The sequence below is a fragment of the Rhinolophus sinicus genome, linkage group LG18 (genome assembly GCF_036562045.2).
Source record: "Rhinolophus sinicus isolate RSC01 linkage group LG18, ASM3656204v1, whole genome shotgun sequence".
Taxonomy (NCBI): Eukaryota; Metazoa; Chordata; class Mammalia; order Chiroptera; family Rhinolophidae; genus Rhinolophus; species Rhinolophus sinicus.
In genome coordinates this window covers 17,729,064-17,742,740 of record NC_133767.1, presented here as the reverse complement: position 1 = coordinate 17,742,740, position 13,677 = coordinate 17,729,064, and the positions used below count along the sequence as shown (strand labels likewise).

General features: G+C 51.3%; 2 protein-coding genes across 3 annotated transcripts in view; one reads left to right on the top strand and one right to left on the bottom strand.

Moving 5' to 3' along the window:
• The window catches only part of QPRT (quinolinate phosphoribosyltransferase), a 27,145-nt gene extending 13,468 nt beyond the window's left edge, over positions 1 to 13,677 (top strand). The window contains exons 4-5 of one of the 2 annotated variants that reach the window (XM_074322605.1): positions 10,039 to 10,164; positions 13,624 to 13,677. In XM_074322605.1, coding sequence (XP_074178706.1) covers positions 10,039 to 10,164; positions 13,624 to 13,662 — 165 coding nt within the window. In that variant the 3' untranslated portion in view covers positions 13,663 to 13,677. Of the gene's footprint in view, positions 1 to 10,038; positions 10,667 to 13,623 lie in introns of those variants that run through there. The other variant, XM_074322604.1, reaches the window with a different exon arrangement.
• Positions 5,143 to 7,460, bottom strand: LG18H16orf54 (linkage group 18 C16orf54 homolog). The gene is made up of 2 exons (XM_019754648.2): positions 7,306 to 7,460; positions 5,143 to 6,945 (listed from the first exon to the last, which is right to left on the bottom strand). The coding sequence occupies exon 2, from the start codon at positions 6,943 to 6,945 to the stop codon at positions 6,241 to 6,243; it is 705 nt and encodes a 234-aa protein (XP_019610207.2). The 5' UTR covers positions 7,306 to 7,460; the 3' UTR covers positions 5,143 to 6,240.

The window sequence follows — 13,677 nt, the reverse complement described above, 5'->3', positions numbered from 1 at the left end:
TAGTGCAAAAGTAATTGCGGTTTTTGCAATTATTTTTAACCTTTTAAACCGCAGTTACTTTTGCACCAACCTAATAGCTTCGGGTGTACACAATAGTTATTCAACATTTATATACCTACATATTTATATCATCATGAGAAGTCCGGCAACCATCTGACGCCGTCCCACGCTGTCACAGTACTATTGACTGTATTCCCCATGCTGTACACTACATCCCCATGACTTACTGTTTTATACCTGCAAATGTGGACCGCTTATGCCCCTTCACCTTTTTCCTCTTTTTTAAATTTTTCAATTACAGTTGACATTCGATATTATTTTATGTTCATGTCAGGTGTACAGCATAGTGGTTAGACATTTATATAATTTAAGAAGTGATCCCCTGACTACTCTAGTACCCATCTGACACCATACGTAGTTATTACAATATTATTGACTGTATTCCCTGTGCTATACACTACATCTCCATGACTACTGTGTAACAACCAATTTGTACTTCTTAATTCCTTCCCCTTTTTCACCCACCTCCTCAACCCCCCTCCCATCTGGCACTTCAAACCACTAAAGGCCAGAACAGTGAGGGACACTGCACACCCACTTCAGGAGTGCTTGTTCCTACTGCTCAGGAGAGATCTCCAGCTGATGGTTCATGAGCCTCTGTGGCCCCCAGGCTTGGTCCGTGTGTGTTTGAGTGTGTGAGTGTGTGTGTGAGTGAGTGTGGGGACAGAGCCCCAGAGAGTAGTTTACAGGCTCTCGGCCTCACGTGAAGGGGTGCTGGCTCGCGTGGTGGATGGCCGTCAGCTGGGGCTGATTGGCCGTCGGCTGTGGCCGGTTAGCCGATTGGCCGCTGGTATAACTGCTGCGGCTATGGAGGAGAGCGGAGAGAGTAGAGGAATGGAGTCGAGAGAGTGGAGGAGAGTCGTCGGTCGGTCGGTCGGTTGGCGGAAAAACGGACGGCAGGTCGGCGTCTGCACGCCCAGCCTCCAGTGAGACCGTGGTGGTATGGCTCCCCTACCTATGGCTCCGTGGGTGTTCCTTTTTGGCCTCACCATATCCTGCGTTCTTGTGTGGGGAGCGGGAGCAGAGACCCCGCAGGCCGCCCTGCCTGAAAAATGGCGCGGCGAGCAGGGTCTCCCGCACGACAACCACAAACCGGGAAAGGTGCCAGTGGTAGTGACCCTCCTTTCCCAGGACAAGAAGCTGGCATGTATCCTCCCAGATGGAAGGGATTTGCCATTGTTGGTTCCTAAGACTACCGTTTCTTTTCGTCCGTAGGTATCAGTAGGCTAATATGACACAGGGACCCTCGCCTTGTGGAAGACGCTTGTCGCGTATATTGTGAGGCGAGACCCTGTAGGGGTGGAGTGTGGGGGCAGAGCCCCAGAAAGTAGTTTACAGGCTCTCGGCCTCACGTGGAGGGGTGCTGGCTCGGGTAGTGGATGGCCGTCAGCTGTGGCTGATTGGCCGTTGGCTGTGGCCGGTTGGCCGATTGGCCGCTAGTATAACTGCTGCGGCTACGGAGGAGAGCGGGAGAGAGTAGAGGAACAGATTCGAGGAGAGTGGAGGAGAGTCGTTGGTCAGTCGGTTGGCGGAAAGGCGGACGGCAGGTCGCGCGTCTGGTGGGCCCAGCCTCCGGTGAGACCATAGTGGTATGACTCCCCTACCTATGGCTCCGTGGGTGTTCCTTTTTGGCCTCACCATATCCTGCGTTCTTGTGCGGGGAGCGGGAAGAGAGACCCCGCAGGCCACCCCGCACGACAGTGAGTGAGTGAGTGTGTACATTTTGGCTGATTTTACCTACAATCCCTGATTTCTAGCTTCTGCTGAAGAGTCAGGATGGACAGCATTGTTGGCACCAAGTGGCAGCGCCCCTTGCAGTCAGGCACGTGGTCTCTTCTCACCTCCATCCCTCATCCACACAACTCACCTGTGTCTTGGGCTCCGCCTCTTTATGCACATCAATTCCTGACCCCTGCTTTTGTGGGGGTCTGACTTTATCCCGGGGACTAGTACTGCCTATCCCCAGGAATGGCAACGGACTGGTTCTGAGATAACCTTTTAGTTAACTATCTTTTCTTTCCCACGAGTGCTATCACTTTAGAACAATGGAAAACCTAGAGAGGGGAGGACCATATCTGCCCCAGTTGGAGGTAGAGACTTGGGGGGTCTCCAACGCAGGAGACAGCAGTGGAAGCCGTGGCACCCGAGACCCCGTGTCGAGGGAGAGGGAAGCCGTGCAGGACAGGCGGCCTCTGAGGAGGGCAGCCGGCAGAAGAGTCAGGCAGGATAGCCAGAGAGAGGGCAGAGAAGACAGGTACGTGTGCAGTCACAGAAGCTAAGGGAAGAGAACGTGTCAAGAACAGTATCAAAATGTCTAACACTGCCAACAGGAGGCTGAAAGGTGTCCCTTGGTTAAAACAGGTAGGCCATGATTTTGGTGAAAGCGGTTTCTGCAGAGTGCTGAAAGGGTACAGAGGAAGCCTGCAGCGGGTTGTAGAGTGATGGGGAGATGAGAAAATCTGGACTACTAGGATAGACAGCTCTTTCTAGAAGTTTGTGCAGGAGGCAAGAGGTCATGTTATATGGCGAGCGATGGACAATTAGTTGTTGGTCAGCTGTTGTTTTAAGGTGGGAGAGATTGAACTTGTTTGTAGAGGAAACCGTCCGGGTTTTGTGAATGGTATCAGCTGACGAACACATCCCGACCATGAAACATCTAGAAATGCTGCAAAAAAACCCACAAGCAAACATCCTTTAGAATACACAGCTGGGTTTCAAGAAGGGGAATCCCCGGGAGCCACACACAAAAATAACCAGAGCTGTGTGAGCTGTCGGTGCCTGCAGAGCTTTGGCAATGATGGGCCTGGGTTTGACATCCACCTAGAGCTTGGAGAGGAGGCGTGGCCTGGGGCACTGGACACTGAAACCCTGATACCAAGCTCAGCCCCTTCAAGGGTGACACCTTCAGGGAAAGAATAGGCTAGAAAAAAACCTTCCCATCAGTCTGGGCAGCACAAAAGAACCGTGTCTGACTCACCCTGAGACCTGGGGGCAATAGAAAAGTCTCCCCTAAGAATTCATAACCAAAGCTTTGCCCTCACTTGGATTTACCTTCCTGTTTACACCATCTGCATGGTCTCAGAAGCCCAAAGGACATGAACAGATCATGTGGTCTAGCGTCAGTAATACCCCTGAAGCATCCTGGGAAGGAGCAAACAGAACCTCTCTAGAGAGACATCCCCTCTGACTGGCCACATGGATTCCCACTAAAAAGGCACTGCTGAGCCAAATTCACAGGCCCAAATTAAAAGCATGAGAGGAAGCCATCGTCACGAATGCCACTGAGCACCCTAGAACTCCAGACAACAGAATGATGGCATAAAGGACCAGATGGTGACTGTGTTTCACATGCCTAAAGAATAAAAGAAGCACTCAACATGAGAAAGTCAGAAGGTGATGTTTGAAAGGCGGGGACAGGTTTAAGATAAGGAGAAAGGAAAAAAGGGTACAGCTGATACATCCCTTTGTCCACCCACTTGCTCATTCGTTTCCCTTTCCTGGGCTCCTGTTTTGTTCTAGACCACGTCCTGAGGCTGGGAATACAAAGAGGACTTGGGGGACAGCAGGACTTTGGGGACAGTTATCTTCCTCTGCCTGAGGAAGATAACTTCCATGCACACATGCATCTTTCATTGTGTACCGTCCTCAGATGTTACAACTGGAAAAGTCCTGATAGAGCGTCTTGTTCAATTTTCAACTCTCGTTGTATAGACAGATTGTGAGGTCCTGTAATATAAAAATCATTTTTCTGAAGTGTCACCCACCCACGTGAGTGGGTGACAGAGCCAGATGGAGGCCTGGGGGCCTGGCTCAGGTGTCCCTTCCCCTCTGTCCTGCTTTTGCTGAGCTCTTGGTGTGCAGACATCTGAGCGCTGATCGCTGTTTCCCGGGTGGACTGACCACTCATCGTGGCTAGAATCCCCACAGCCAAGTCCTGGCAGCTGATGGTGACCAGCAGTGACATGGTTACCCAGCTGGTAAGTGACAAGAGATGGGACAAGAGCCCTGCCTTGTATCAGTTATGTGTCCCTTCTTATCTCACACCCTCCACCCCAGCCCTGCCTCTAGAGAAATGGTGAACTCCTTGAGGGGGGCCAGGTCTGGTTCCTCCACCCCCAGGGCCTGGCTCAGGGAAGGTGTGGGGTGACCAGTGCTGGGTGAGTGCACCTGGGGAAGTCCTTTAGCCTGGGGGCTTCTCAGTCCCCTGCTGCTCCTTCAATTGCTGGCATCAAAAGGGTGAGAGGGGAGGTCAAGGACTAAGCAGGAAGAGCCGAGTGTTGGCCTCTCTGCCCAGCAGCCTTTCCCTGGCGTGGGGAGCCTTGGACGGCATTAAGTAGCACTGGGTCTCAGCTCCCTGGGCCGGGCCGTCGGCGGCTGTACTTCCGGAGAAGGCCTCAGGGTGGCGCCAGAACATCTAACACTTGCTGACCCATCCGTTCCTTTTTTTTTTATTGGGGAAGGGGAACAGGACTTTATTGGGGAACAGTGTGTACTCCCAGGACTTTTTTCCAAGTCAAGTTGTTGTCCTTTCAATCTTAGTTGGGGAAGGTGCCGTTCAGCTTCAAGTTGTTGTCCCCTCAGTCTTAGCTGTGGAGGGCGCAGCTCAGCTCCAGGTCCAGTTGCCGTGTCTAGTTGCAGGGGGCACAGCCCACCATCCCTTACTGGAGTTGAACGGCAACCTTGTGGTTGAGAGGATGCGCTCCAACCAACTGAGCCATCAGGGAGGCAGCTCAGCTCAAGATGCCGTGTTCAATCTTCGTTGCAGGGGGCGGAGCCCACCATCCCTTGAGGGAGTTGACCGGCAACCTTGTGGTTGAGAGCCCACTGGCCCATGTGGGAATCGTACCAGCAGCCTTTGGAGTTAGGAGCACGGAGCTCTAACCTCCTGAGCCACCGGGCCGGCCCCCATCGGTTCCTTTTAACAAAGAAAGAACCCATCTGTGGGTCAGTGACTCCAGCAGGGAACAGTGTCCACTTAGATTTTAAAATCTTTGTTTACATTGTATTTCTTTTCATGTGTTACCTTCTATTTATGGCAAGTGATAATGGCTTTCCATTTACAGAGGTGATCCAAAAAAAGAATCCTTTGAAAATAAATTTATTGCGCAAATTGGAAACCAATTTAAAGGAAAGTGTAAAGTAAATAAGATTACAGGTGGTAAACTGATATGGCAAAAATCCTAACTTTCGGGAAATCAGACCTCTGGGGAATGGAAACTCCATCTGTCCCCAGCCCCTGGACCTCCTCCCAAAGAGGTCAGCTGATACAGATGGCTTTAGGGCCAAGGACATTTTGCGGCTCTGTTTCTCAGGTGGAGCGTTATAAGTAAGCCTGTCTGGGGGGAAATCTGTCTCTCTGGAACAGCCCAGCAAGCTGGGAGGGAAGAAGGCCAGAGGCATGTCCTGGGAGCCGCCCTGGCCTGGGACAGCACTCCTTTGCACACTGGATCCACCGCAGATCTCCTTGATCCAGGCCTCCCTCACGTGGAGGGGTAAGATTCGGAGGGCTGGCGTGTGTCAGCCTTACAGAGAACAGGCAGACAAGCCCGATGGTTTGGACTCCGGGTCCCCTCTGCATGCCAGAGCGCGTCTCTCCAGTTTGGCTCCTCAAGTGTCCTTCTGTGAGCTGGGGCTCAAAGTCACAGTTCATATATAGAAGATGCTCCTTTTCCTGGTCTTGGCCTCTCTTTATGCGTTTTCCTGGAGAGATGGTTTGTGGCTCTGGAAACTGGATTCCTGTCATCTCCTGCTAGCACCGCTGACACTGGTCACCACCGCACTGTCTGTACTTGAGGATCCGTGGGACCCCTTCCCTCTCACACTGGCATCTTAGATGCATGCTGGAGGCAACTGTGGTGATGGTATTCCATGCCTGGTTGGTACCTTGAGTTCTTCACCAGCAGTGTGATTTCCTGGCTTCTGGCCCAGAGTCAGCCCCACCTCCAGTTCTCGGCACCTCTCAACTTCCTCTGCAGCTCAGGCTCTGTCCGCACCCACAGCCTGGCCAAACCCAAATCCAGTGGAATTGAAATCCAGATGTGAAAAACCTGGGGCATGCTTCCCTGAGGCTGCTTCAGGTGCCAGCTGGGTTCCCTGGCTGGAGCCTCAGGGTCTCAAAGTCTTTAAGAGGGTGGGCCTTCCTCAATGCTCTGGGAGGCTAGTCCTCCAGGCCCTGGGGATTCAGAAACCCACACTGGTCCTTTCCCGCCTCCAGAAAGCTGAGATCTGCTCCAAGGTAACCAGAGGCTGGAGGCCCCACTCAGGATCAGGGCTTCCTGGCCTCTGCCTTTGAGCCTGAGGGCTCCCCAGATACACACTGGCATCAGGCCTCTGTTCAGGCTCAGCCCAGCTCACCAGGCCTGGGGCGTGGGGTCTCTCCTGCCAGGCCTGGGGACCCCAGAAGGTGCTGCTGACCTGGGGTTTGGGCGGGGGCTGAGGGGCTAAGGACTTGAGAGGGAAGTGTGGAGTTGAAGGGGCAGGTGGGGCTGTTGCTCTGGCCTCCAAGGTGCCCCCGGGGGTAGGAGGGTTTGGAGCCTGGTCCATCAGTAAGGGGACCACAGAGCCATACCAGTCCTCGGAGCGCTCTCTGGGGGTGCCTGTGGGCTCAATCCACAGCTCCCCTCCAGGACGCCAGACCAGGGTGGGTGCGCGGCTGCTGGGGTCTGGGTGCAGAGAGCGGCGGAATAGGCGCTCGGCCAGCACAAATGTGGTGAGGAGGAAGAGGGCGGCCAGGCAGGCCAGGGCCAGCATGATGGGGATGCAGGGTCCACAGGGCAGCGGGGACCACGAGCCCAGCTCTGATGCAGAGGGCCCCTCCATGTACCCAGGGGGCTGCTCTGGAGTTGAAGGCACCCGGAGAGACAGGGTCAGGAGAGGAAGCACCATCTGGAGGGAGAGAGGCCGCGAGGGCCCAGTCAGGAGCCGGGTGAGAGACAGAGGTCAGGAGGCTGGGAATCGGGCCTCAGAAACAGACCCAGCAGAGGGGACCCAGAAAGGACCAGCGGAGTCAGATGGCGAGCGAATCAGGGGGCCCACTGAGGCCTGCAGCCAGGCCCTCCTGCTCTGAACCCCCAGCCCCTTCCCAGAAGCTCCATTTCCCCCCAAAGCCCAGGGTCCCTCAGACAAAGCTCCAAGGGCCCCCAGGGCGTCTTCCTCCCATTCCCTGGGCCCCGCAGGTCTTAGAGAGGAAGTGATGGGTGCTGCCCCCAGGGGTTCCCACCCATGAGGGCCTTCTGCATGCCTCACCTCACGTCGTTCAGTCCGGGCTCCCCTCTTCCTTCAGAGCAGCTCTTCCTGGTGCCTTTGGAAAGGCGGAAAGACACTGGGCAGAAGTCTCAGATGAGGCCGGAAGGGAGGGCACCACCTGTTGCTGAGCAACTGTGCTAGCACCCCTGTCCTGAGGAGTGTTTCCAAGGCAACCTGGAGGGATGTGGTCACTGCGGTGGGGAGGCGGTTCCTGGGGAGAGAGGTGGGGCCGGAATGGGCAGTGGCTCTGTTGAACTCAGTGTGACCCCACAGGCAGGCCCCAGGCCCCAGAATCGTCACCCAGAGGCCAAGAAAGGGGAAACAGAGTACCCCCCTCCATGGCCCCCCAAGCACCGAGGCACCTCGCTCTGCCTGCTGTGTGGGGTTGTCCTGTCCACAGGCCCCACCAAACCCGCTGCTGCCATCCAGCCTCCCACACACGCCCTCCTGCCTGAGCCAGCCCTCTCCATTCTTCCATGGACACACATCATCTCTTTGTCTTCAGACCATTTAGCCCCAGTTGTGGTTAGAAAATACCTGGGAGGTTAGGCTTGGATAGCAACAATGTCAGGCCTCCGGGAAGAGTCCAGGGAGGGTAAAAACGAGGCTCAGGCCTGTGTCCAAGACCCTGAACATTGGCCATTGGTCTCCTTTCCCCTGACGCTGGGGGTGGAAGGATCCTGGCCAGGGTGTGATGGAGCGTCATCAGTTCCAGGACCACTGTCCTTTCAGATTGTCTGGTTTGATTCACTTGCTGACAGAAGACAGGTAAGCCCCAAATAAGCGAGGTGTTGTTTCCAAAGTCACACAACCCATGTATGTGGCAGCATAGACGTGAATTCCTGGTCTGGCAGGCTCCCTGAACACAACACAACTCTTACTAGGTATTAATAGTTTGTTTTGCAAAATGACAGTTACGTAATGTGAAGAGCTACAAAAATATGTTGATATGTTATTGTCTTACCCAAGGCAGTCAGACAGCAGCCTGACTCAGATCACTCTGTCCTGTGGTCTGCAGGAAAGTCCCAGAAGGAGCACAAAGTACAGCATGGGGTGGGATGGCTGGACCTGAACAGCCCTGGGGCTCTGGACCTTGCGACGTATGAGATAGAATTTGATGAGATTCTAATTTAAAACCTGAACTTAATATCACTGAACTAGTCACGTAAAAATGGTTAAGATAGTAAATGTTATGTTGTATGTATTTATGACGATAAAAAAGTTTTCTTGGGCCGGCCCGGTGGCTCAGGCGGTTGGAGCTCCGTGCTCCTAACTCCAAAGGCTGCCGGTTCGACTCCCATATGGGGCAGTGGGCTCTCAACCACAAGGTTGCCTGTTCAACTCCTTGAGTCCCGCAAGGGATGGTGGGCAGCGCCCCTGCAACTAGCAACAGCAACTAGCAATGGCAACTGGACCTGGAGCTGAGCTGTGCCCTCCGCAACTAAGACTGAAAGGACAACAACTTGACTTGGAAAAAAGGCCTGGAAGTACACACTGTTCCCCAATAAGGTCCTGTTCCCCTTCCCCAATAAAGTCTTTAAAAAAAAAAAAGAAAGAAAGGAAATTCTGCTACAACATGGATGAACCTCTAGGAATGTGGGGAAAGAGTCCCAGAGAGCAGGTTCCAGGCTCTCAGCCTCACATGGAAAGGTGCTAGCTCAGGTAGTAGATGGTCATCAGCTGTGACTAGTTGGCCATCAGCTGTAACCAGTTAGCCATTGGCCACTGATGTAACTGCCGTGGCTGAGCTAGCAAGCGCGGATTGCAGTTAGCAAGTGAGGTTGATTGGCAGAGAAATGGCCGCTGGCGGATTGCACATCGTGTGGCTCCTGCTCCCTGTGTCTCCAACCAGCCGCCAGCGAGAAGTGGTATGACTCCCCTACCTATGGCTCTGTGGGTGTTCCTTTTAGGCCTCACCGTATCCTGCGTTCTCAGGAGCGGAACCAGAGACCCTGCATAACACCCTGCATGACACTGGGTCTAATCTCCTGCCTCTTGGCTATGAGCTGGCTTTAGCGACTCAGTCCTGTGGAGTGACAGCATGGCTTCCAACGCTAGTTAAGAAAAGTGATAGCATTCCTACACAGCTTGGGCAGTCCCCCCACCCCCCCCACACACGCTGGATGCACTGCCTTGGAAAACAGTCACCATGTGTGAGGAAGCCCAGGATACCTAGAGGTGCTCTCATGAAAGTCCTGCTAGCGGCCTGACTGCCCACTACCGCCCCCTACTGGGCAGCTCTTCAGAGGACCCCAGCCTCCAGCCACTTCTGCCCACACCAAGTAGCCCAGAGGGGAGATAGGCCCCCTGAGCCCCGCCCAAAGCATGAATTTATGAGAAAAATGAAGATGACTGTTTTAGGTCACTAAGTGTTGGAGTGGTTTGTAACGCAGAAATAGGTAACTGGAACATTCTACGTCAATGGTTCTCATCAGGTAGGAACAGCGGGGCCTTTTCCAGGGTTCACTCTGGACTTAACCCTATCATACCCCCCTCCACCCATCCTATGTCACTGTTTTAGGGCCTGAATTGGGGAGGGGGAGGGATGCAGCGGCAAGAGTGTGGAGTTGGTTAGGAAATCCCACCGCTGATTCCGATCTGCCCTCCCCCAGCTGAGCTCCAGCAGACCTGCTCTCACCAATACACTAGTCATCAGCCACATGGGGTTCTTCAAATGAAGTCAGACACCAGTCAGTTCTTCAGTCTCACTAATTATGTTTCAAATGTCATTAGAGGCACGGCCAGTGGCGACTGTATTTGACAGCACAGCCGCAGAGCGTTTCCTCCACCAGAAAGTTCTACCAGACGGTGCTGCGTGAGAACCCCGCTCGCTGCCCACGGGGTCTGAGGACCAGCAAGGTGAGCATCAGCTGGGAGCACACAGAATGCACACCTGAGGCTCCGCCCACACCTGCCCAGTCAGAAGCTGCATCTCATTAGGACACCCTGGTGACTTGTAGGCGCTTGACCCTGTGAAAAGCTCGGCACCCGCTTCTTTCTTCACTCTGCAGTCCTGGCTTATGTGAAGACTTCCCTGGCCCCGGAGGGACCCACATTCCCTCCTCTGTGCCTGAATGTCTTGGATCCTCTGACCTCATTCACTAGTTCCTTTAGGTTTGCCCCCCAGATGGCTCTGAGCCCCTCTGGGGCAGGAAACTTCATTTCCGTTTCCAAGTACCCTCCTAAATGTTTTTTTGGGGGCTGCTTTTTATTATTATTAATATTATCGATTATATTCCCCACACTGTTTCACAACCCGGTGACTATCAATTTGTACTTGCTAATCCCTTCACCTTCCCACCCGTCCCCAACCCCCTCCCATCTAGCAATCATTAGTTTGTTCTCTGTGTCTCTGAGTCTATTTGTTTTGTTTGCTCATCTTTTCTTTAGAGTCTCCATATAAGTGAGATCATATGGTGTTTGTCTTTCTCTGTCTGACTTATTTCACTTAGCATCATATCCTTTAGGCCCATCCATGTTGTTGCAAATGGTAAGATTTCATTCTTTTTTATGGCAGAGTAATACTCCATTGTATAAATGTACCACAGTTTCTTTATTCAATTGTCTATTGATGGGCATTTTGGTTGTTTCCATATCTTGACTATTGTGAATAGTGCTGCAGTAAACATAGGTATATATTTTTTGAATTAGTGTTTTGGATTTCTTTGTATAAATACCCAGGAGTGGAATTGCTGGGTCATACCTCACAGGTGCTTTTGATTGTATTAAACCCAAGCTATCTTTGCCTGTGTATCAGTGTTCTGTGGCTAGTTGAGCATTTTGCCCTTATTCTTTCATAAATTGAGTGGTGACCAAAAAGGGATGAAACATAACACCTCATAATCTTGGTGCAATCGGGACAAAATTGAGAAGTACTGTGGATGCTAAATCCCATGATTGGCCCCAGCCAGACTCTCCCTAGCTGGGCTTTCGTGGGTCTGCAGTATATTCAATCGAGAATAATAAGAACAAAATTGACTCATATGTATGGAATGCTAGTAATATATGATTTAGGTTTATAACTCAAACAGGAGGGATAATTAGGAATTGTATGGTTTTCTCATTTCCTAGGAAAAACTCTGGTTTTCATTGTGGTCACTTGATTCAGATAGAAACACTTCCAGGGCACTTACCGGGCTCATGAGTCCTGGAGCTTGATTCACATTAACCATTTGATTCTCACAGCAGCCCTAAGAGGGAGGTGAGGAAACAGAAGCAGAGAGAAGTTAAACCACTTGCTCCGGGCACAGGGCTTCTGAATGGAGCAGCTGGTTCCCACAGCTGGTGCTTTTCACTTGTACGCCGCTCTGCCTCTGTCTTAATGCGTTTACAGACCACAGCCTGTGTGAGAGCAGATGACTGAACCTCATTGATCGATACCAAGGAGACCAAATCTGCCCGTAGTTTTAGATAAATTCTTCCTGACACAGAACAAGGAGGAGTGCATTCTGGTGGAATGATTTCAGCCCACTCTCGCTTGGATAGCAGCTTCTCCTGCAAGATGGGAGCACTGGACCCAGCTAAGGAACTCGGGTGGGCACTCATCTCTTTGAATATTACATATGTCCTAGGCCTTGGAGAGTGATTATCCTTTGTGAGGAAGAAAACAAAGGAAAGATAAACAAAACACAGGAACAAAGAGAGTTGCCATTCAACAAACAATTCAGCAAGAGATGTAGAAGCAGAAAGCAAAAAATGCGGAGGCTTACAAAAAGCTACCATGTCACTTTATCTCCATAAAAGGAAATTAAAACCAGGTTCCCGAGTGACTTCAACTTTGGCCATCCAAGCCAACTTACATAAAATTCTTTTTGACGCATTTGACAAGATCCCTAGGATCTGAACTCAAGCGAAACCATCAAAGAAAGCTAACTGTAGATGAGAAAGAGCATGGCTGCCCAGATCAACTTTATCTGAGAGACCAAAAAGAAAGGCTATGTTTTGTGAGAATCTGCGGGGAGCGGAGAGTAAACATTTACTCAGCAGCTACCATGTGCCAGGTAGGGGGTTGACAAAAATTGGTTGGTCTCATTGTCTCCAATTTACAGACGAAGAAATTGGAGCTCAGTTGGTCACGGAGCAAGTCAAGGGCTGGAAGCAGGCTTTAAGCGCATGTCTCTTTATAATATAACATTCTGTCTGCCAATTCTTAAAAACATTGCTATAGGTTTCTGCTTTCAAGAAATGGTGAACTCGGGCCGGCCCGGTGGCTCAGGCGATTGGAGCTCCATGCTCCTAACTCCAAAGGCTGCCAGTTTGATTCCCACATGGGCCAGTGGGCTCTCAACCACAAGGTTGCCAGTTCAATGCCTCGAGTCCCACAAGGGATGGTGGGCTCTGCCCCCTGCAACTAAGATTGAACACGGCACCTTGAGCTGAGCTGCCGCTGAGCTCCCAGAGGGCTCAGTTGGTTGGAGCGCATCCTCTCAACCACAAGGTTGCCGGTTCGACTCCTGCAAGGGATGGTGGGCTGTGCCCCCTGCAACTAGTAACGTCAACTGGACCTGGAGCTGAGCTGCGCCCTCCACAACTAAGATTGAGAGGACAACAACTTGACTTGGGGGAAAAAAAAAGTCTTGGAAGTACACACTGTTCCCCAATAAAGTCCTGTTCCCCTTCCCCAATTAAAAAACAAATGAGCTCATGTTGTAGTGCAATATACATACTTGTATATTGAATCATTAGGTATGTACATCTATCGAATCATTATGTTATATACCTGAAACTAATATAATGTTATAGGTCAACTATATCTCAATTTTAACAGATGATTAACAATGTACATTTACCCACCCTGAACCTGGGCGTCCGCTCTAGTTCCTGCCCTTGAGGAGTCCCAACCACGTCCAGCCTGACAGTTTTGCACTGAGTGTTGGTATATAAAGCACCTTACCTTTTCAGAGTAGTAGAGTTCTCATTATTTTCAAGGTTTTTGTTTGTTTAAAACAACAAATCTTTTTTAAATACAAAAACACTATTTTGTGAGCCAGTACACACAGAATATAGTATTTAACTGAAGCAATACCAGGGGTGCCAAAAAAATGTATACAAGTAGACACTTTGGTCAGCGTTGCTCAAGCAGTAGTGACATGTGATGCTCTCTTATTTTCTGTTCCACTTTTGAAATATCCTGGTCTTGAGCTGTTAGACCAATTTCATGGCCCACTGAGTAGGCTAAGACGTACAGTTTGAAAAACCCTGTCCTTGAGGATTTTGAGATTTTTTTTTCCTATTTTACCAATGAAAGTTCTGTAAGTTCACACAGCTAAGAAGTGTTGGAAGGAGGACCTCATCCTGGAATTCTGTCTTTATGTCCAGCTTTCTTCTGAATACAGAGTTTCTCCAGAGGAATCCTGATTAAGAAACTGAAGG

Bases quoted from the DNA above. Each gene is read 5' to 3' on its own strand.
- LG18H16orf54 (XM_019754648.2), bottom strand. From the start codon at position 6,945: ATGGTGCTTCCTCTCCTGACCCTGTCTCTCCGGGTGCCTTCAACTCCA.